At 44.8% G+C, this 24,316-nt stretch overlaps 1 protein-coding gene across 1 annotated transcript in view; it reads right to left on the bottom strand.

Annotated features, from left to right (window-relative positions):
• PEBP4 (phosphatidylethanolamine binding protein 4) overlaps positions 1-24,316 on the bottom strand; it is a 182,795-nt gene that overhangs the window by 70,862 nt on the left and 87,617 nt on the right. Inside the window, exon 3 of the mRNA XM_016211715.2 lies at positions 19,991-20,089. Within this exon, the coding sequence (XP_016067201.2) occupies positions 19,991-20,089 (99 nt within the window). The remainder of the gene's footprint in view (positions 1-19,990; positions 20,090-24,316) is intronic.

Here is a 24,316-nt window from a genome sequence, read left to right on the forward strand (position 1 = left end):
CTCTCAAATTTTAATTCGGGAGCTTTTAGAAAGGCAAATTTATCTGCGACTCCGTCCAAATTCTATTTTATTGGAGTCCTATTCTCAACGGATGCAACTGGCTGCTGAGAAAGCTGTGGGCTTCTCCTTTTGATACCTTCCCAAACTCCGTGTGCGCGCGCGTGCGGGTGCGTGTACGTGCGTGTACGTGCGCGCGCACACACGCACTCACGCATGCGCATTAGTTTTAGGGTTCTTCGCTTATGTACAAACACAATGCATTTTCACGAGGCGGCTACAGAAGTGTATATACATCATATGTACCATATATATCATATGTATTCATCGCATACATGTGTAATCCAGCACAGACTCCCCAAAGCCAGTATTGAAGTTATATTTAATTTCTTCAACAAGCCTTTAATCAGCACTTCCTATTCCTGAAACACTGTCCGAGCCCTGGGCGTAAAGCCACCCACAAGAGAGAGAAAGCCCTGCCGTAGGGGGCTAACTCCGAGTTCCCCTGGAACCCAAGCGCAAGGTTGCCAACCAATGTGCAGAAGTCTGCACCGACGGCCACCCGGCGAGCTAGCAGGACACGTCCCCTCCCGCGGGAGAGGCGGCCCTTCCGGGTGGCAGGTAAGGGTGGCACCGGGGCTCCCTGAACAGATGACCTCTCAGGGTTTCGGGGCCTCGTCCTGTAGAATACTTCTGGGTGCTTTTAAGTGTTAAAGTGGAGCAGGCAGAGCTGGGGTGGGGAGGAGAGGGTGGTGTATCCCATCCGTGCTTCCGGGGGCGTGTCCAGGCCTTCCTCCTCCGTGAAGCCTTCCGTGCTCATCCCGGTCACCACTGACGTCTTCCTCTCAGGAGCTGACCCTACTGTGTGCAACTCGTCAGACACTCACCATGTCTTGCCTTACGTTGATAGGTATCATTTTTGTTCTGAGCTTATGTTGCGCTTTCGGAGAACACTCAGGGGGTTTCTACTCGGGCCGGGGCCTGGGCCTGGGCCTGTGCTCTGCAGGACACGCAGGCGGAGGACCCTGGGTCTGCCCATAAACAACTCCCAGCCCAGGAGGGGGACAGGCGAGCAGACCTGCGATGACAGAGTGCGGGGAGTGCACAGGGCGCTGCGGGCGCAGCATGCAGGGGCGGGGCCGCTCTCATGGCTTTGTAGCCGAGGAAAAGCAAAGAAACTGCAGGCTCCTGGGAGCAGGGACTTACCTAATTCTCTTTATAGTCCCCATAGTTGTAATGATCGTATTTTCTTTCCCTGCAGTTTAATGTTTAAATAGTATTTTAAAGTCTAATTATATATATATAAAAAAGGTATTATAGGAAATTTGGGAAAATAGCTAAGCCCAAAAAAGAATGTAAAAGTTGCTCGTAATTCTACTACCCCGACCTAACTACTATGAATATTTTGGTGCACACATTTTCCAGTTTCTTCTCCTCATGCATATTTCCCATGCAACACATATGGGTTGTACTGTATATAATTATTTTTAATTTGTTTTTCTTTCCTCATAACAATATGGCACAAGTATTTTATTGTTGTCTTTACGTATTCATCTTCAGTCATTTTCATGGCTGCATAGTACTCCCTAGATAATTTACTTGCCAATCATCTCTTGTTGGACAAATAGGCTGTTTCTAGCTTTTCACTATTATAAGCAACACTGATGAATAGCATTGTGAATAATCTGCTTCTCACATCCATTATCATTTCCTTAGCACCAATCTCTAGAAGGAGATTGTTGGGTCAAAGGCTATATACATTTGAAGGTGTTTGATGGTTGATACATATGGTCAAATAACCCCACAAAAGGGTTTTTAACAATTTACACTCCCATCAGCACTATGTGAGAGGCCACTGGATGTTATTATTATTATTTTTAAAGAAATAAAGCCCACACATTGTCAATTTAATGCCACAGTTGGTGTGGCGCTTTCTTGTTTTCATTTGCATTTCTGACTACCAGTGTAGATTTTCATTTTTTATATGTTTGTGTTGTATTTCTTTTTCAGAATTTCCTATTTATGTCCTTTGCCCATTTTTCAATTTATTAAACAAATTAATAAGCGCTAACATTTATTGAATGCTTACTACATGTCAGGCATTGTCCTAAGCATTTTATATACCGCTTTATTTCCTTAATCCTTCCAACAGCCCCATGAGTTACAATGACTGTCTTATTGATTTGTATGTGCCTTATATGTTAAGGACAGTAACCCTTTCTCCTATATATCACTTTTGTCTTTCAAAATGTTGATTGTCTTCACTTCTTTGCAAATATATGTTAAAACATTTTCTTATCTTGAGATCAGAGAAATACATACTAATGTATATTTTCTTTTGGTTTCTTTATGGTCTAATTTTTTTAATCCCCGCCCAAGGATATGCTTTCTATTGATTTTAGAGAGAGGAAAAGAGAAAGAGAAAGAGAGGGGGAGAGAGAGAGAGAAAAACATCAATGTGAGAGAAAAACATTGATCACCTTGCCTCCCACACACACCTCAACCAGGGATTGAAACCACCACCTTTTTGGTGTATGGACTGATGCTCCAACCAGCTGAGCCACACCAGCTGGAACTTTCTGGTCTAATTTTAACATTAAAATATTTAATCCATTTAGAATTTATTTTGATTATGGTATGAGAAAGAGCTTCAACATTATTTTTTCCCCAAAGGGTTAGCCAGTTACCCCCAAACTAGTTTTGAAATGACTTCTTTACCAGCCACTGAGTATTTATGTTAATCTATTTCAGATCTTTCTCTTCTGCTTCAATGATATGTCTGTGTATTCTCTCATGAGTACCATACTTTTTAATAATTATAGTTTTAGAATATGTATTAATATCTAGAAGTAACCTAAAGTTCCAATAAATATTATCTTGTCTAGTTCCAATAAAAATCCCTTTCTTATTAGCTAGGAGCACATGTGAAAATTAATTTGGGAAATATTAATTTATATATTAAATACTTTATATAGTATATGTTTATTATATATTAGATATACTATTATTACATAATATAGTTATATATAAAATATATTTATATAGTTAATAAATATATACAAAATTTTATTCATATTTATGTATTAAGACTTTGTATATTAAAATCTTTCATACTTTCCATAAGAGATTTAAATAGAAATTCTTCACATTTATTGGGCAGTTTATTTATCAGTATTTTATACTGTTTATTAGTATAAAATATAAATGGATTTATCATGTTTTCTGAACCAAAAATCAACACTCACATTGATAAGTTTTTTTATGCTTCTCAGTGTCAAAGACATTTTAGGAGGTACAGTTTGTATGCTGAAATGGGGTCATTTGGAAGCATTTCTGTAGTTAAGAGGACAATATTTAAAATTGGGAATTTAAAATTTAGAGTGGGAATATTTAACATTGGAAGAGTATGGCCACATCCCAAAGGTCTGGTCTCCCAGCTCAGCGTGCCCAGTATAGTGCCTGCCGCACTATGGTAGACATCAATATTTATGGGTGGTTGCACATTGGCATAATGTCAGATACTTAGAATTGAATGTCGACAAATCCAAAGTAAGGATTAAAAGCAGCAAAAAGTTGGCTCTTTAACCTATAGTTTCACCCAGTTCCTTTGGCAGTTCTCAAATAGTATATATACAGACAGTCCTCTGCATCCATAGGTTCTACACTCTCCAATTCAACCAACTGCAGATGGAAAATATTAGAAAAAAACATTACATTGCTGCTAATGTGTACTATGTAGTTAGGCCTATGATGGTTGTGTCTGCACTGAACATGTACAGACTTTTTTCTTGTCATTTATTCCCTAAACAATACAGTATAACAACTATTTACATGCATTTACATTGTATTAGGTATTATAAGTAACCTAGAGATCATTTAATGTGCATAGGTTATACGCAAATACTATGCCATTTTACATAAGGGAGCCAGGCATCCTCAGATTTGGGTATCTGCAGGGGTCCTGGAACCAGTCCCTTCCACAGAGACAGAGGGACAACCTTACATGTATGTATGTGTAACTCATTTCTCCAGAGTTTTAAGTTCCTTGAGGTCAGGAATTTAATCCTAGCCTTTTCAAGTCCCCACAATGCCCATCAGAGAGCTGAACTCAGATGGAATGCTCAGTAAATCATGGTTGAGTTGAATGAAATTGTATCTTGTTATAACCAGTGACAGTTTGGTCAGTAATAAGCAGCTGAGGGGGCGTCCTTGGGCTGCACTCTGCACTGGCTCTGCGGTGAGGACAGGCCAGGCATAAAAGACCTATTCTTTGCCTACATGTTGCCTAAGAAGATACACTTTCCACTTATCAAGCAACAAGTCTATAGAGAATGTCAGCACCCCAGATGGTTAGAGCTAAAAGGGATCTAAGGGACCCTGTAGGCCAACTCTCATTCTACCTGGGAGGGCACCAAGGCTCAGAGAGATTCCCCTCAGCCAGTGAACTAGCTATCAGGAGTTCAGTGTGATTCTGAAGGTGACGTGGTAGGCATTTGGAAACTGTGGAGGCTTTGATTTGGGAAAGGAGAAGGGAGAGGATACTTTGGGATAGGGGATGGCAGAGAAGAATTTTGGAGGTGGGAGTAAGTCATCGATTGTGAGCAGAAGTGGTGGTCAGTGGTGGGTTGTCAGTTGGTGGAGCAGGCCATTGGCAGACTGCTGCAGGGTCCGTGTGGTCAGAAGAAGGAGAGAATACAGTCTTTCTGTTGTCTGTGGGTGGGACAATGTAGTATATTGTGACAGACTGGCCAGGAGATGAGAGCATGAAAGACAAGGTGGTGAGGGTGACAACCCTGGCTAGGATGGTGGCTGGGAAGGGGTGATGCTGTGCAGAATGGTTACCCTCTGGGTGGAGGCCTGGGTGTGCCCCAGGGCAGGAGGTAGGTGAGCAGAGTCTTCCCAAGAGGCTGGGAAACTAGGGCAAGTGCCCTGGGACAACTAGGAAACCAGACAGTGTGGAACCCAGTGTTCAATTGTGCGGCACAGACTAAGTGCTAAGTGGGAGGCTAGAGAAGGGGAGAGGTCTTGGAGTCATAAGGAAGGCATGCTGAATAAGGTGGATTTTGTGCAGAACTTTTTAAAAAGAGCAGCTTTCAGAGGAAAGAGCATTCCAGGTATATTGATCATGCTTTTTATTTTCTGTATTTTAAGATTCCTTGACATCTGAAGGCTTACTAATCCTGGAGAGACTGCCCTGGGCTAGCTCATTCCTAGAGAGCAGACGACTCAATTTTGAGCAAGCCTTTCATGCACAAACCAACCAATGCAAAGCCCATACCTCACCACCACCACCTCCTCCTGCATTTTTTACCCACCAAGCCAATACCTCCCCTACCCTAATCACCTCAGGGCCAGGTACCAGGCAACTAGAGAGCACTCCTATAGCCCAGAGCCTGCTGACATTATCCAAACTCTCCAATCCTAAACTTGCTCAAACTTGCCTGCCTGCCTTGCCCATTCCTTCCCACAGAAATCACAGTAAGGGCCCCGGGGCCATGCTTGCATATTCCTCCTTCTGTCTCCTGACCAACCCTGGTGCTTCCTTATGTGGCCCTGCATGGTGTGGCATGGTAAAGCATGGCAGGCTCCCTTCTCTTGGGAACTGTGAGTAATAGATGGCATTGATCTCTGTGTCATCACTCAGTCACTTCTATAAATTAAATTCTGGGTACAACCAAAACAGTAGGAAGGGAAAGCCATCGTATTTTGATGTAGAGGAAAGAGCATGAACTTTGGGAGGTGGCGGACACAGCTAGGTTCAGATCCCCCTCCTTTCCTTTGGCTCTCATCTTGCTCAGTCTCCCCATATCTGACTTTCCCTCACTGCCCACTGGCCTCCTGCTCTGCTTTCCAGCCAAAGTTCCAATATTGCTTTTTGCTCATTCAAGTTTGGGGCTTTAGTCAGCCCATGACCTCCCCCAAGGAAGCAGTCCTTTCGGCCTCACCTCCAATCATGGTATAAGGCTTTCCCTGCTGTGAAGGAATTTTAGACACCTCTAAAGCCAATGGGAAGAGAATTGGGGAGGCAGGGATGGGCGGGTTGGGAGAACTTACCTAGAATTGCTAAAATTGTAGTCCTTGGCTGGAGGGCTAGGTGAAACCCACAAAATGCCAAATTTTGATTTTGAAAGGGAGAGGAGGTGAGAGTTGAGCAGCCCAGGGTGCATAGTCCCTTCCTCCTTCCCTGGGGACTTGGTTAATCACCCAGTGACTGCCCCAGGCCTGAGGGGCCTATGCCAGGTGGTAGCTTCTCTCATTCAGCAAGCTTGGGGCAGTGAAAGGAAAGAACAGTAGGACTAAGAGTAGGGACACCTCAATTCTGGCCCACACTCTGCACTGATAAGGTTAGATGACCTTAGGCCTCAGCTTCTCCACCTGTAAAGTAGTGGAGTAGGACCCCATAAATCTGAGGGTCCTTCCAGCTCTGGAGATCTAGAAATCTGTGAGGCAGGGAACAGCCCCTTGGCCATGCTGCCAACCCCTCCCCAGCTCAGGTGTGTGGAGACTCTGCTGCGCATGGCAAAGGAAGATAAAGGTCCCCCTGTGTGGTACCCTCCCAGGGCACAGCTCCTGGGCAGGCTGGCTCCAGCCTGTTTCTCTGGGGCAAATGGCACCTCAGGCTGCACTGCATACATGGCGGGGCCACATGGGACTATTCCTCAGAGCCCCAGGGACGACAGTTCAGTTTTATTTCCTGGAATTGGAGCTGGCCTGGGGCTGGGTGAGTGTCCTGCCCAAGGCGGGGCTGCAGAGGGCAGCAGACCTGCTTCTTGAAGCCAACACGCAAGGCTCCCAGATCCTGCAGGAGTGCACCAGTGTCTTATTTACCTTTCATAATGTAGGAACAGTCCAGGATTTGGCCCACTTTGCCTGAAGAGATGAACATACACCCCTTTTCTTGTACATCTCCTCCCTGCCTACCCCAATCCTACCTGGTCTTCAAAGCCCCACCCACTCCCTGCCCCTTCCACTCCCTCCCTGCCCACTCCCTCTGAGCGGCTGTAGCTCTTCTATCTATCCAGGTCAGTACCTCTGGGTGGTGTCCCTGAGTTTTAGTCTTCTGTCCCCCGATCCCCCAAATGATGGTAGCCCCCCTGAGGGTAGGTTGTGTGTCCTAACATCGCTTATACCTCCCCCAGAACCTTGCACAGCAGGTACGAGTGGAACCTGGATGAACAGATAATGCCGGGGAAAGATTAACCTCAGCTCTGGAAAATCTTTGTGAGGTCACAGCTATGCCTGAGAGGAGAGACCACCCCCCTCCCTCAGCCCAGCAGGGAGGCTTGTCACGGGCAACATACATTTCATTTGTCATCTTATCAGCCCTGGGAAGTGTGTGGTGCTTCTGCCTTTTATGGATTGGGGCTCACAGAGGCAGGTCACTGGCTCAGAATCACAGAGCAGCCATATGGATGCAGGTCCACCTGATGCCAGTGTCCCTGCCTCCACCACTGCACCACACAGCATCCTGGGGCAGAGGGCCCTGCGTCCTGGAGCTGGGTCCTCCGGGTGCACCTGGTCCTGATGTACAGTAGGTGCTGGAACTGGAAACAGCAGTGGGAGGAAGAGTTAGAGGTGGAGGCAGGGCTCTTGGCCTCTGCTACCTGGAGGCCAGATCCTAAGGAAATGGAGGGGTTTTGGGGGTGTATGTGTGAATTTCTTAAGGAAAAGGCAGAATGAGTTTACTCCTTGAGAAGCACTTTTACAAAAGCACACGCAGACACCCATCGACACACATATGCACACCACACACACACACATCTACACCCAGAGCCATGCAGCACAGCTCCCCAGCCACTGCGGCCCTCCCCCCACCAAACCCCGCTCTCCCTCCTACCCTATATGTGCAATCTTGTGAAAACTCCACCACTCTTAAGGTTAATAAGGCTCATTTGCTTAAGATAGCACCTGTTTCTATGGTGACTCTTGCCACCCAGAATCTGTTCATCAACGGAGACAAGAAAACAGTGACTTCCACCCTCTTTGAAAGGAAAAACCTAATTCTTAGCCAAGGGCTTGACAGGCCAGCAGTCCAAGGAACTCTGGGCGCTGTCCTTCCAGCCCATTTGAGTCCCTCCCCGCTGCCCCTTCACCATACCCAAGCAGAGCCCCAGATTCTTCCTGAGCTCTGGATGGTGGCTCCCTCCTCTTCACCTTTGGGAAGCAGCAGAGCCCACTGCTCTGAGGTGGGCTGCTTTCTCCTGCCCCTCCGTCACCTCTGATGTCTCCACACTGACATCACCATGTGGTTCTGGGCTGAGGCAGGCCGGGGAGTGCCAGGAAGCACCCTGACCCTCCTCCCCATCCTGCACCCCATCCTCACTCAAGGCCTGCAGAAATCCAGCCACCCCCAACACGCCTCTTGTCCTGGGGTTGCCCTCCATTTGGTGCAGCAGGCTGCTCGCTGACTCCTTCCTAAACCAGAGCTGTTCAGGCCTCTCTCTGTTCACTGGGCTAGTCTAGTCTGCTCAGATCTGTAGCTGAAGTTTGCAACACCCACCTGGGGTTCGCAAATCACTGGGGAAGTAGGTTCCAAGGCAGGTGTTGCTAATAAGAAAGCTCCAGCTAGTGATTTGCCTTTTAAGATAAATGGGAGCAGCTTCCGCATTCTCCCTCTAATAATGTCACTCTCTCTGGCGCTCAGAAATGCTTTGTTGGCTGGCAGAGCAAGTGTGCAGGGAACTGCCCGGAACATGGGGCTTGTTCTATGTGTGTGGCGGCCCAGGGGAGTGTGGTGTGCATATGAACAACATTTTGGCAGAGGACAGGTCGGGGACTGCTGGTCAGAGGATGACATTTGGAATCATAGACCCTCAGAGCTGGTCGTTATCACCCGAATCTACCTAACTGTCTCGTTTTGCATGCTCCCTGTGGCCTCCAAGGCCCTCTGCTCTCGTCCCAGTATGGTGCTCTGCTCGCAGCAGTCTGTGTCAGGCTCATTAATAAAATCAAAGCAGCTGAGAACTAGAGGAAGCTGCTTAGAGCCAATCATGCCCAACCTCTTGCCCAGTCCCTGGCAGATGGCTTTTTCTTGAACATCTCCAAAGACAACTTAGCCCACTCCTCAAGAGACAGCCTTAACCGGCTGCCGCTCAGCCCATGGCTATAAATTCCCCTAGTGTAGCCCAGGTTCAGGCATTTCTCCTGACTGCCAGACTCATTTCAATCTCCTACTTGAAATATCCAATGGAAATCAGAAGAGCACCTCAGAATTAACATGTCTGAGACAGAACTTTAGATTTCCTACCTTGCACCCCAACCTGCCCATCCTCCAGTGTGGCCCATCTCAGTAAATGGCACTGCCATTCATTCGCTCAGGCCCCAAATCTAGAAGTCATCCTTGGACTAGCCTACACCCTCCATACCTAATCCACTGGCAGGTCTTAATCTCAAAGCAGACCCCGAAGCTGTCCTCTCCGTGTCCACTGCTCTCACCATGGTGCAAGCCACGCTCATCTCTCCTGTTTAACGTCCTCTAATAGCCCATGTGCCAGACTCCTTGCACAGGCCTGGATACAAGGCCCTACAACATTCTCAATTCCAGGTGCACATTGTTCTTCATTATTTATTTATTTATTATGTTAGGAACACTTAACATGAGACTTAATGCTATTAACACATTTCTAAGTTTACAACACAGTAGTGACGTTGTACAGTAGATCTCTACAACTTAATCATTTTGTATTACTAAAACTTTATACCCATCCAACAGCAACTCTCCTTTCCCCTTCCCTCGCCAAGATGCACATTTGTATCCCCTGGGGAGTCTTAAAAATAACCATGCCTGGGCTCCACTCCCAGAGATTCTGATTGAGTTGGTCTGGGTATGGACTCCCAGGTGAGTGTGCAGTCAGCCTCCCCGCTGCCCTCACTAAGCATATATCCTGTACGCTTCCCATAGATCACTCTGTTCCAGCCGCACTGGCTTTCGTTCTGTTCCTGGAAAACATCCAACCTGTTCCTACCCCAGGACCTTTGCTCCCGCTGTTCCCTCTGCCTAGATGCCCTTTCCTCACTTGTTCACCTGCTGAATTCCTACCTGCTCAAGGCTCCCCTCCCCTGGGGTGACCTTCTTCCTTGCCAGCCTTCTCTTCGTCCATGGTTCTTGGGACTTAGTTCCATCTTAACACTCCCTACTCTGTACTGTTGTCATTGATTTACTTCTCTGCTCCCTGGCTAGACACTGGAAGGGATCTGACTTTAAGAACTTCCAATCCACAGTGCTTGAATAAAACTATTGCCAAGGATGTGCTGAACACAAAATGAATGAATGAATGAATGAATGAATGAGCAGAAGTGTCTGACCAATGCAGAAAAAGGGGAACTATAATATTCAATGATCTAAAAGCCTCTACTTCTATTGATGTGATCTAAGATTATATTAACTTTCTTAACTCCTGTATTGCAGTTTGACATTCTATTATTAGCTTAAAATTAGCTTAAAAATTAACTAAAACTTTTGTGATATTTTCCCCTGTGATGTTTCATGAACTCCTGCTATGCCAGATCTTTCTCATTCTGTCCTTGTGCAATTGATTTGGAACCTAAATATAGAACTTTAGAATAATCCCCATTAAATTTAATTTTTTTCAGTACAGGCCCACCATTCCAAATTGCCAGAAGTAACTGTTTTGTGCCACTCATCAGCTTAGCAGTTCCTTGAAACTTGTAGGTCCTGAAAATTTGGTGAGCAAGCTATCTATAAAGATTCTGAACAAGGTGGGGCCTATGACAGAATTCTCTGGCATGTTGCCAGGGATTGCCATTAAGGTTGACACTAATTTATTAGTCAACACTCTTCAGGAATGGTTGTTCACAAGCCACAAACTCATCTAACACAATAGTCATTGAAGCCATATTTCTCCCCCTTGCCCACAAGGTTACCATGATTGACTTGATCTAATGCCTTTGTTAATCAAGCTGTGCTGTGCTTACTTATAGCTTCCTCCTGGTCCACTAGACCAGTGCATTTATCAACAAAGAAATCTGAGTGGTCAGCTGTGATTTGTTTTTAGTGAACCCATGCTAACTCCCAGTGTTCACTGTTTTCTATATAGCCTCAAACCATCTGCTTATTAAATTTAATGGAATTTTGTTATGGATTGATATTACACTCACCAACCTAAATTCAGGAATCCACATTTTCCTCTCCTATTTCTGTAAATGACTTTGTGATTATAAATCTAAGTTCTTGGGTGGACCTCGAAGATGTAATTCATCTAGAAATCTTAGCTCACGTAAAGCAATGAAGTGTTTGCAGATTATAGAAGGACTTCCTAGAGAGGGGAACAGTGCAAATAATGGTCAACAGAGGCCAGAGATGCTCAGAAATTTGAGATACCATGTGGGCTGGTGGGGCAGGCAGGGGCCAGAGCCTCAAAGGCCCTGAATAAAACACTGACCAGATAGAACTCTGTCCTGAGACACTGAGGAGTCGCTGAAGGGTTTCCACTAGGGAAGTAACATGATCGTATTTCGGTTTTAGAAGAATCACCTCTTGTAGGAAAGATAGATACTTTAGTGTGTGTGTGTGGGGGGGCATGGATTACAGGAGGGGGATGAGTTATAGCCTTTTGCAATAACATCTAGAGAGTGATAAGGGCCTTAATTCACTTAGCCATGTTGAATTTTAATTCTGTGTTTATGTTTCTTTTTTCTACCCCAAACGTCTGAGTTTTTAGTTGTTCTGTTCCCTTCCTGGAATGCAGTCTCTTGTATCCTTTGACTTTGCCAGAGCTGCTCATAATTAAAGCCCTAACTCAACTCCTATCTCCACTGTGAAGTCAACACAGAATGATGTCACCACAGCTGTCCATCCACTCACCTACCCACCCACTATCCATCCACCCATCTATCTATTTCTCCCTTCATTTCTTATCCAGCCATTCTATTATGCCTTCACTCATTGACTCACTCGACACATACTGAGAACCTTCTATGTTCTGGGCGCTGCGCTAAGTACTGGGCGTAGAACAGGAATAAGACACAGTTCTGCTTTCCTGAAACGCACGCTCCAATCAGGAAATGGGACTCATAACTAATAACAAACCCATGTGAAGAGGGTACTAGTGAAGGTTTGACTGACTAGTAGGAGCACAGGGCAGGACCGACTACCTGTCTGGGGGCATCAGGGTGAGCCTTTCAGAGGTGACATTTTAACTGAGACTTGAAGGAAGGGTTGCATCACCATAGAGGGGAGAGTGCTCTGAACTCTCACAGCCATTTGAGTCTAAAGAATCCAGTTGACGTTATACCCCATGAGTTCCTCTCTTTATTTCCTGTGTGTGGACCTTGTCTTTCCAACTGGGGAGCAGAGAAAACGCATTTTGAATTCATTTAACGTTTATAAGTATTTGTCAAATTATCTTTTATCTATCTACCCACCTATCATTTTTTAATAGCCACAATGCTGAGCACAATAAGTAAGTAAAATAGTTGGTCCCAACACATCCCTATTAAGTCCTGTGCCCAGGTGCCTTTTCCCCTCAAAAGCTTTTTAGGTGGTAACCACGCAGGCAGTTCTTTCTCCTGGCCAGGCCCTGTCCTAGCTCTAGGGGGCGACAAATGCTCCTCATCATCAAAGGCTCAATTTTCTAAGCTTCATGTGGGGGGGATTTAGGGCAATAGCAGACTGAAGTAGAGAACTAGCAAATCTGTAGCACCTACTATGTGCTGAGTGCTGGGTGCTTTATAGATTCATCTCACTGAGTCCTCACAGCATTCCTGTGAGGTCGATGCTAGTGTCTTTTACAGGTGAGGGAGCAGACTCAGTGAGGTAAATAATTTGCTCACAGCAAGTCAGGGAATCTCCCTCCCTGGGTCCATGCTGCACCCCAAGGGTCAGGCTCAGAGCTGCACTATATGGCTGAAGAAGGCGTGGCCAAGAATGGAGGCTAAGGGCCAAGGGCCAGGAACCTCACACTGCACACCACTCACACCAGCACCCGTGCCTCCAGGAGCCCTTCCCGGCCCTGACATAAGCTGTCACACGAGCTGGGCCTGGGGAGTGGGGGTGAAATCTACCTGAACTCTGGAGAGGTGATAGGAGTCATGATTATGCATGTAGGCCCTGGCTTCAAATACTAGTCAGCCACTTGCTAGCTGTGGTTAGCTTAGCCCCTTTAGGCCCTAATTTTCTTGTTTATGTTACCTTTCTCTTTGGGCTTTTGTGAGGATTAAATGAGATATTCATGAAAGCACAGTGCCCATCACCGCATGCTAAGTGTACGAATGATGTTTTTTCTTTCTTCTTCCCTTCCCTTTCCTTTTTAAAAAATTCTTCTTCTTTAATTATTATTGTCGTTAATATGTGATATAGATATAAGCTGTAAGAATAGTGTCTCTAGCCAGGAGAAGAAATAAGGCAGGTGGAAACATTGTTTGTAGATGCCAAGGGGCACATCTTCTAGGTTTTCTATCTAGCCTTCTACGCAGGGAGTAAGTTCGGGGTGATCCATGAATAAGTCCTTTCAGTGATAAAAAGCTTCCTCTCCTACAGAATGTATGCTCAGCTCTTAGGCAGTTTGAATTCTTAGAAAGTTTTTTCTTATATGCAGCCAAAATTTACTTCCATGCAAATGCCACCCATTGGATCTCATTGTCCCCAGTGGAGCACAGCAGGATCGTCCCCGTTTTCCAATTTGATTACTTCAGATCTTTTAGGAAATCCTTAAATAATCTTCAAGGGCAGTTCTCATGTCCTTCTTATCTCTTTCTGTTCCTGTTCACCTGATATGATTTCTTAGAGTCCCACTGTTCCGGTTGCTTTCGCTCACTATCTTTCTGACAATAGTGTGGCCAGAGCAGAAGACATTGCTTCAGGTGTGGCATAGGCGATGTACACTAAGAGAACGTTCCTGGGATTAAGGGTCACAGTTTTGAACATGCCGTCCCCACCCCCCTTTGTCTCTTCCTAAGCGAATATGCTCGGGGTGGAGGCTGAGGCCCATGGACAGCCATGAGCCCAGGGTCCCTTATGTTAGGGCGGCTGGGTTCGGACTGTTGGTCTCAGTCTCATCCATTTTACAGCTTTTCCCACTGAGGAGAGCCAGGGTGCCGCCCTGTCCCCGTCAGAGCTGAGTTTAGAATTGAGTGAGCAAGACTGTGCTGTACCTTTTGGGCTGTCTATGAGTGAGTGTGTGTGTGTGTGTGTGTGTGTGTGTGTGTGTGTGTGTGTGTGAGAGAGAGAGACAGAAAGAAAGAGGGAGAGAAAGAGAGAATTTTTTTGCCCGATCCAGGAATTCTCCTGGATGGCAGAATTGGTTTCCATAACGACTTTCTGATATAAACATATTTGATAAAAATAAGTTAATAGCGGAGAGTACAGAATCTCAGAGTGGAGAGAGAGAGAGGGAGGAGGAGAGAGGGAGAAAGAGAGAGAGAGAGAATTTTTTTGCCTGATCCAGGAATTCTCCTGGATGGCAGAATTGGTTTCCATAACGACTTTATGATATAAACATATTTGATAAAAATAAGTTAACAGCGGAGAGCACAGAATCTCAGAGTACAGAGAGAGAGAGAGAGAGAGAGAGAGGGAGATTGGGCTCTTCGAAGAACAGCATTTTTCTTTTTTTTCCACCCCTCATGGTTGGCCTTTCTATACATACTTTCCATGAACCAAGTAAAACGCTTTGTTTACCACATTCCTGTCTGTCCGGGCCCCTCCCTGCCTGTACGCATTACATTCCTAGTCTCTCTCCCCCTCCTTAGATACCTGAAGCACTACAGTACGCATGGGATAATATGATAAATTCATTTCCAATTCACTGCATTATCCCTTGAATATTTTAATGACTCATTGAATGGAGTAAAAAAAGCTATTTCAAATGAACAATTATGCTGCATTAGTCTAAGGGCTGATTATATTTAAACACTGCTCACATGGATAACAGGACACGGTGACCTCAGTGTATGAGAGCTAATTTGGCTCTTATCTCCAAATAATTTTACACTGCAAATTACCATGAGAACCTAAAGGGCTTTAAAAACATTCATCAAAAGATAATATTCCACTTTGTAGCAACATTTTATTTAAATTATTTTGAATGGGACCAAAGGCATCTCTGGGGTGGGACAGTGACAGCAAAGTGGGGACTGTGAGTGAGAAGGAGATGGTGAGGGCTGTGTTAGCAATAAAAGCTGCAAGTATTAGGGATGGAGCACAGCCCTGGGTGTGAGAAGCACACTGCGGGCCTAGCCTCTTGCCTTGGCTGTGGTCTGGGATGCCTCCAGGGGGCCCTGGCCTGGTCCAGAGGGTCACAGGGAATTCCCAGAGGCTGAGTTGTGGGACAGACCCCCTCTCTCCCAACTATGAGCTCCAAAAAATAAGTATGGGTCAGGTCAGGTCCTGCAGGCTGGGCTGAATCCATCTAGACTCAACAGGCAAAAGAATAAGTGCCCTGCCCCCAGGGTTTGTGTGCTGAGTATTGTCTAGAATTCTTACATGGCAAAACAGGAGTCCAGTAGCCTAAGGGGAATTGCTAAATCATACGTGGCTGCTGGGGTCAGATTTCAAAGTGGGGGTTGGGGAACAGAGAATCACATTTACCCAGGTCCTACTCGTATTCGGTTCTGGTTCAGGAGTCTTGATCTTATTGAGCCCCGGGAAATAGATATTATTATCATGCCCATTTCAATGGCAAGAAACTGAGTCTCAGAGATTACCATCTGAAAGTGGCAGAGTCTGGAACCTCCCCTGGTTCATAACCCAAAAGTGCAGGCTCTTTCCCCTCCCTCTGGCAGCCACGCACAAGTCTGGTTTACAACCAAGGCCCCTCAGCGTTGTCCCCATCACCAAATGCTCGTGCAAGCCCATAGATCTAAACCCATGTGCTCTTAGGGAGCACAAGCCATGCGTTGCAGGTGCTTATTACTTTTAAAACCTACCCTCACAGTACAGGGCAAAGCATGCACAGACAACTGCACAAGTATCAGCAGCGAAACTAAAAATACAGATCTAAATAAAGAATGCATTAATTCTATTTCCTTGGCCTGACCTTTTTGAAAATGTGGTCCCGACAAAGTTTGTTTAGTCTTCTTATTTTTATTATGATTAGCTTGCTTATGAGCATATAGAAAACCCGATTATGTAAATATATATTTTAAGTTTCTATAGGATCTACTGCTCAATTGATTAGAAACAAGGATACATTTGCTACTTTCCACAGTGCCTCTCTCTAGGGAGGCTTCTCCTCTTTGCATATGTAATTTCCTTTTTTCCTTGTCTCAGTCTTGAAGAGAAGGGATTTGTGTCAGTTTTACAGACAAGAAGCAGTCTCAGAGAGGTCAAGTAACTTGCCTGAGATCTCTCAGGAATGGGAGTGATATTCAAAAACATAACTGGAAAGCAGGGGGCTGCAACCTCGGCCCTGTTCATTGGGTTTCCCATTTATCTCATTCACACTTAGAGGTCCCTTAAAAACACTTCCCTGATTATGGAAAAATCCAACCCTATAGAAAATTGTAGACAGAATAATGAAACCTTAGAGGTCCTTCTAATTCAACCCAGAATTGGTTGCACTTATAGCTGCCAAAGGTTGAGGGCACCGAATGAAAGGGAACCGCGAACTTGCCGTTTCCTTTTCTTTTTTTAAAACAAAAAAGATATTCAGGACAAATTTTTGAATCACTGATGGTTTCTAGGAAGATTTTCTTTTTTTGGAAGAAAAAAGGTACTCTTGTCTCCTTAATTGTTCTTAGGGTTCTTTGTCACCAATCATGATATTCTTTGTGGAAAGTATTAATATACCATCTTCCTGTGTTCAATATTCTCATTAACAATAAAAAGTCTAATGAAAATATCTGCATGAAAAGCTCTGAGCACTACATTCAGAGACAAATAGAAGATGAACCAGTGTCTCTTCTGAAAGGAATGATGCAAATTAATTGATATCTTAATTAGGCTTTAGCATGAAGATCATTAGTTAGATTGAATCAGAACTGAAAAACATCTTAAGGAAAAGCTGAGGATGTGGCACTGGGGAGAGGAAGATACTATGTGTGTCAGTGCTCTGTTGAAAATCTCTTTTGCTCAAGGAGAGATTTTCCAAGGGGGAGCACGAAGGATGCACGTTTTATGTAGCAGTTACCTCCTGCCCCAGTCTGGCCAGGTTTGGGGACGGAAGCCTAGCCCTGTCCCTGAGCTCATAGGAAGTTCTGCCCGGAGTGAGCCCAGGTGCCCTCACAATCCCACCCCATGCTGCCACCTCCTTCCCCTGCCTCACCAGAACAGAAGCTCTCGCAGGACAGAGACATCCCCTTCTCCATTTGCCTCTGTAACCCCAGTGCTAGCATAGACCTGACTTCAAGCAGTAACGATGACGTCACAGCAAACAGGTATGTAGAGCTTACTATGCGTTCTGGTTACTGTTCTAAGCACTTGACTTAAAATAACTCGTTTAAGCTTCCTAACAACAGTGTGAAGTAGGGGCTACTGGTTTCTCCACTTTACAAGTCAGCAGATTGAGACACAGGTTGAGCAACTTGCCCCCTGAAGTCATATGGTTAATAGAGGTGGATTCAGATTGGAGCCACAGCAGTCTGGCTCCACAGTCCTTGCTCTTCTTAAACAAGATGCCACAGCAATTAATGGTCAATCCATATTTGTGAAATTACAGGAGCAATGCATACCACATATGATGCGTTCCCTACTGATGGACTTCTCTCTAGTTTTTAGTTTTACTTAAGGACTACTCTGTCATAGACCCTGCCAGCCTCTCTGTGCAGGGCAGTAGATGCCACCTGTATTGTTAAGAACTGATTGCTGTCTTGTTTCAACCTGGACAGACAGTCCAAAAATTGTCCCTACTAAGGGGCTCCACCAGGCATGGCCCAGTCCATCACCCAACTAGGCCTGGGTCCCTAATATCCAGGCCAACCAAGGTTCCACCAAGTTTCCCTCTGTGGCCATTGTGAATCGCAGGGCCATTGTCACTCCATGTCTGCAGCGACTTTATGGCATGCCTTATTGCTGAGGCCACTTACTGCTGAGGGTAATGATAATATGTAGGGTTTACTTTTATGGGGTTCAAAATCCTTGTCAGGGGTACTTTATTTACCAAGATAGCATTCCCTGGGGAGATTGTCTGGACACATCCACCCATAAAAAATAACCAGAAATAGGGCCCTAGAATGGGGGGTGGGGGAAGCATAGAGATCACGTTTCCCATTTTGCAGAGAGCATGGTGGCATGCCCCTGCCACAGTGGAGCTGAAAGAAAAGACGTGCTGTGAACCCAGACTACAAGGTATGGCAGGAAATGAGTATGGTTTGGAGTTGGGGTCCTGGATGGAAGAAGACCCGCCTCTACAACCCACTGACTGAGACGCTGCATCATTCAATTTCTCCAGGCCTTGCTCTACCCATCTATAAAATGGGGATGATGCCCAGTTCACAGAGTCACTGTGAGGATCAAAAGAAAGTTTCAAAGTGCCTTTCACTTGAAAACTGCTCCTCAAATGGGTGCTATTAACAATGACCCAGGCATTCTGACACGGAACTCTTCAAGCTGCTAAACTCTTCCTGGATGCTCGTTAAATGCAGATGCTGAGCCTTCTCTGATTAAAGTGGTGCCCTGGAATCTGCATTTTAATAAGCTGATTTGAATGTGCTCTAATATTTGAGACCACTCAGCAGCAGCTAACACCAACACAAAGGAAGTGTCTCTGGGTGTGATTAGAGCCCTGTTTTCCTTTGGCCAAGGTCCACAGCCTGAGACCAAAATTAGACCTGGTTTATGTGGGCTTTGGGGGCTGGTGGGCAGGTCAAGTGGATATAGCTGAGAGCTGCTGCTTCCTGCTGGCCTCTTGGATCAGTGAAAGTGGGTGAAAATGCAACCGAAACCCAAGCCTCCTCCGGCCTGAGCGGGAAGGCCGAGGGCTATACCCGGGCAGGTGACCATGGTAAGTTCGGTGATTTAGCAGTCTTGCCTGACAGCTGCCACCTGCCACCTGCCACCTGCTCTGCTTCTGAGCTGGGCTGTTGAGGCAGAACCTATGCCTACACCACAAGGCTTGTGTGAGAGAACTGTCTTGAGTGAGGGGAATGGGCAGGAGAACTGCAGGCTTGGAAGAGAGGCAGCCTCAATGCTGAAATTATTTCACCCCCAACAGCTTCCGATTTCTGGCCTCAGAATTGCCCAGTAGAACCCTCTTAGAGACTGCCTTGTGTGGATGGTAAACTGAAAGTGTAACAGCTTTTTTGAGAGTTTCAGCCCCTTATGACCCCCAGGGAGTCCCAAGCACAGAAAATGGCAATACTCTAGATTGGGGCAGGATCCAGTGCCTTCCTTTTGTGTCCTCAGCTCTCTTCCCTCCCCTGATGGCATGGACCTCTCCCAGCTCTGCACCTTCAAATGCTTATGGTGTTTCCAAGGCTCCTCACCAAACCGAGGGATGCTTGGCTGGGCAGCGTGTGGAGCAGTGTCGCTGTTTTTCCTCAGGGGCCCACTCAGGCTCTGCCCAAGGCTGTAGCCAGGGCTGCCTCAGGATAGCTGTCCACCTGAGCATCCTGTGAAGGACCTGTGGTCACTGGGCAGGGTTGGTTGCCAGGGTAACTCCCCCCACACCCCTTGGACTGCACAAAATCACCCTATGCCCCCCCCGAATTCAGGCCCCTGGCAGTGGTGTGCCAGAGACAACTGCTAAATTTTCAGAAATTGTGAGTCAGTCAATAAATCATCAATAGCTTGAAATTGGCCATGGTGGGAGTATTTGCATTACAGAAATCAGCAAATACTACAAATTGGGGCTTCCTCCCCCTCGTTATTCTGACAGCTTATTTGTCTGTGCACCATGGATCCTGGGGCATTTTTTGAAATTGTTAGAAAACTTGGGAGGGGCTGTAATAGCTGGGTGCTGGGGGTGACCTGATACAGAAGTCCTTGCTCATAAGAGTCCTCAGCCCTCATGAATGAGAGCTGAGAGCAGTGGAGAATGATAATAATCTTCCAGCTATAACCCCCAATGAATCAGAAAGTGCCTCCTGGCTAACTTACTTGGATATCTGCCACCAGCCAATGTCTCCAGTACCGAGCGAGGGGATTAACCCTGCTAGGGGCGTCTGGATCCACCATCACCAGCAGGTAGGTTGAATTCTGTAACACATTCACCAAAAAGAAATGTAATGTTATGGCTAGAATCGTGAGAGGAAAACTACCAGGTGCAGACCCTCCTTTACCTCTACTCTCACCTAGACTGGCTGACCTGCCCCTGTAACTTCCTACCCAGGCCATCTTGGTCCCCACAACATTCCTCTTGTGCCTCATGTTTACGTTCAGAGAAATGAAGCTCGTTAGGAAGACAGCTTAGTGAGTTGGGTTTCCCTGTGGGAAAAGGAACAAACCAGGCAAGCATATTTGCTCAGCACCTGCAAACCCCGAGCATCATGTTCGGTGCTGTGGAGGAAACAAAGGAGCCTGGAACAGGGCTCTGCTCTCAAGAAGCTCACAGTGTAGTTGGAGCGACTTATCCATTAATTCAGCAAATACAGAAGAGCTTACTGTGCATCAGGAACTATGCCAGTTGCAAGGAATGCCGGGGCTTACCCCTTCAACAAGCATTTACTGTACACCTACTATGTGCCTACAACTGTTCTAGATGCTCGGATTCCAGGAGAGAACAAGACAGTGTGATCCATACTTTTAGGAAGCTTTTATTCTAGGTAAGAGATACAGATTAAAAAATATCTATCCCCCCTGAAAAAAAAAAAAAAGAAATGTTAAGTTGTGATTAGTACTATGAATAATAAAATAGGGTGAGAAGGAGTAGGCATTGCAAGAAGAGAAAATAGCTGCTGCAAAGGCTTTCAGGTGGAACAAAGTTAGGGTTGGAGGAACAGGAAGACCACCATGTGGCTAGTGGCAAGCAAGGGGGGTGAGGGTAGGGGCTGGACCTGGGAGGGTTGGGGAGGTGGGAGGGCAAAACAAGGAAGGCTTCGTGGGCCTGGGTGAGGAGTGGGGCTGTATCCTAAGTGCAATGCAGAACCATTGGAAGGTTTTAGGAGAATGATATGCTGTGATTTCCTTTTATTAAAAAAAATATATCTTCATTGATTTTCAGAGAGAGGAAAGGAGAGGGAGAGAGATAGAAACATCAATGATGAGAGAGTCATTGATTGGCTGCCTCCTGCATGCCCCCAACTGGGGATCGAGCCCACAACCCGGGCATGTGCCCTGACCGGGAATCGAACCCCGATCGCCTGGATTCCAGGTCGACGCTCAACTGCTGAGCCACGGCCGGGCTGATTTCCATTTTTAAAAGATCATTTTGGTGGCTGGGAGGAGAATGAATGGTCGGCAAGAGGCAAGAGAGGAAGCCAGGAGGCCAGTTCGGAGGCTGCGGCGCTAGTATAGTGAAAGAGAGTGGCGCCTTGGACCAAAATGGTAGCAGCCGAGACAGAAACAAGTAGAACGATCAGGGAAGAGTTTCTTAGGTAGAATCAGCGGGACTTGCTGATGAGCGGCTTTGCAGTAGGGCAGTGGGGGGGGGGGGGGGAGAGAAATCAAGGTTGGTGCCTGGGCCTTTGGCTTGAGCAGCTGGGAAAATGGTACCGTTCAATGGCATGGAGAAGACTTGGAGAGGAGAGTTGTGAAGGGCAGCCTCCAGGGTTCTGTCTCAGGCATGGTAACTTAGAAAGGCCTCCTAGGAGACAATCAAGAATGTAAGTCGCAGTCTGGAGTTTGGGGGAGCGATCTAGACTAGATGTATAAATTTGGGGGTCATTAACATATAGCTGGGCCTACATCTGTGGAATAGTGAAGCTGTTCATGGATTAGACACGGACAAGAAAAGAGGCCCCCTGACTGAGCTCTAACACTGAGAAGGACCCCAAGGGCAGGTGTCCTGAAATCTGAGACGGGGAGTGTTTTAAGACAGGGAAGGTGGTCGACTCTGCTAAACGCAGCCGAATGGTAGAGCACGCTGAGGGGACAGTTGTGACAATGCGGTTTGATGACTAGATGACTGTTATCTTGGCAAGACCAGTTCCAGTGGAGCAGAAAGGACTGGGGTTTGATTGGACTAGGTGGAGATGAGACAGGAGATGAGGAATTGGAGATATTTATTAAAGGTGATTTTTTAAAAGTTTTGATGTGAAGGACAGCTGAGGCATGGTGGTTCTTCTTAGAGGGCGAGGAAATGTCAAGAGATTTTTTGAATTTTTATTTTTATTCTTACATTTTAAGAGATAGATGACAGTGAGGCATGCTTGCAGGCCAATGGAAATGACCCAGTAGAAAGGGAGATTATATGCTATAGGAAATTAAATCGGGAAATATGAAGATAAACACAAAAAAATCTCCAAGAACTCAGAAGAAAAGGTTAAAGAGATGAAAATATTAGGAGGAAAGTAGGATTAAATCATAAATTGCCCGTGTGTGTGTGTGTGTGTGTGTGTGAGATCCCAATGAAATCCCAGAGAGAAATGCTGTCTAATTGATACGCCCAGAATTTGTTCTAGCCAAGGCAATAAGAAAATAAAAAGAAACAAAGTGTAAATACTGTAAAAGAAGAAAGAAAATAATCCTTCCTCTCTCTGTCTTTTAATTAATTTTTTTGCAAATGACACCATTGCCTACATGAGAAATCCAAAAGAATCAGCTGGAAACAATTAAGCTAATATTTAGTAAAGCGAGTTGTTACAAAATGAACACAAAATGAGTATTTTCCTATAGTCGATAATAACGATCTGTTCGAAAATATACTTTAAATTTTTCATTTAAAATTGTAATAAAAAATATAAAATATCTAGGAATGAACTTGATGAAAAATGCAAGACTTACACAGAAAACAAAAAAAATTACTGAACGTACATAAAAACAAAACTTGATGAGATGGAGAGAGACATACTATGCTTTTAAACTGAAATAATCATCAGCAAATTATGTTACTAATCCTTTAATTAATTAATTAGTTTTACACAGTCCAATCAAAACGCTAAATAGATGTCTTGGGAAATTCATAGAATGATTCTAAAGTTCAGAATAAATGAAAAAATATTAGCCAAGGCAATATAGAAAAAGATCAAATGGGATAATATTGACTTTGTAGATATTAAAATATAAACAAATAATTACAACAATGTGATGCTGATTTAGGAATAAGTAAACAAATGAAGCAAAATAGAAAATCTAGAAAGAAACCTATGTTCTAAATATAGGTGTATTTAATATGTGATCAAGCTGTCATCAAATGTATGATATTAAATCTACGATTGAGTTATTTCAAATCAGTGGGGAAATGGTAGATTACTTTATGTGCTATTGACACAACTGGCTCAACACGTGTAATAAATAAACTTCAGTCTCTATTTCTCTCATACACCCAACACTTCCAGATTTAAATGTGAAAATGAAAAAATATCTTTAAAAATTGATTTAAGAAAATTATAGCAGTTCATATAATGAAATACTCCATTAGCGTTAGAGTTTTATATTTTAATATGGGAGAACATTCTCAATTGTACTAGTAACCGAAATGAGTAAGTTGCAGAATAGTTTGATATCATCTAAAATGTGCAGGAAAACTTTATATATTTCACTATATATATATTTATAGATATATTTGCACATGCATAGGAAATGTCAGGAAAAGTACACACCAAACTGTTAACAGTAAATGGCATGAAGGAAAGGATTATGTATTTAGGTATAATTTTGAAACTTTTCTATGACAAATAAAGCAAAATAAAATTCAATGATAATAAGCTGGAAGGAAATATTTACAAGATCTATGAAAAAGGATTAATATCCTTACTATATAAAGTAGTTTTTAAGTCAATGAGAAAAAGAGTTATAACCCAATGGAAAAATAGACAAGTGACATGGGTAGACAATTCATAAAATAAGAAACGCAAATGATAAATAAAAGTATGATCAATGCAAGTATGAACAAATGTTGATTTCAAAGATACACAAATAATAAAGTCTCATTTTTGCCTATAAAATTGATATGCATATTTTTTTTATGTTTGCCCCCAGAGTTTTTAAGGCATTGTAGAAACAATGGGTAGGTTACACAATCTTATATAACGTATGATCTCATTGCGTTTGCTACCCAGAAGACAGGACTAAAACGTACACCATGCAGCCAATCCGTGTGAGGGATGGCTCAACATGGCACAAGAGTGGTCATCCCCAGAGGCCGGCCAGCGTGCCACCCTCTCTGTAACTCGTGGTGCCCGGGCACAGGGGCTTTCTTGACCTGCAGGTGAAGTCTAGAGGCTCCGAGACCCCCTCCCTCCAGCTTGCCGCGTGAGGAGCCTGTGCGTAACTGCCTTTCCCAGCGAGGAGTGAAGGCATTCTTTGGACAGAATATGACAGGAT

This window comes from Miniopterus natalensis, chromosome 4 (genome assembly GCF_054644295.1).
Source record: "Miniopterus natalensis isolate mMinNat1 chromosome 4, mMinNat1.hap1, whole genome shotgun sequence".
In the NCBI taxonomy this organism is placed as follows: domain Eukaryota; kingdom Metazoa; phylum Chordata; class Mammalia; order Chiroptera; family Miniopteridae; genus Miniopterus; species Miniopterus natalensis.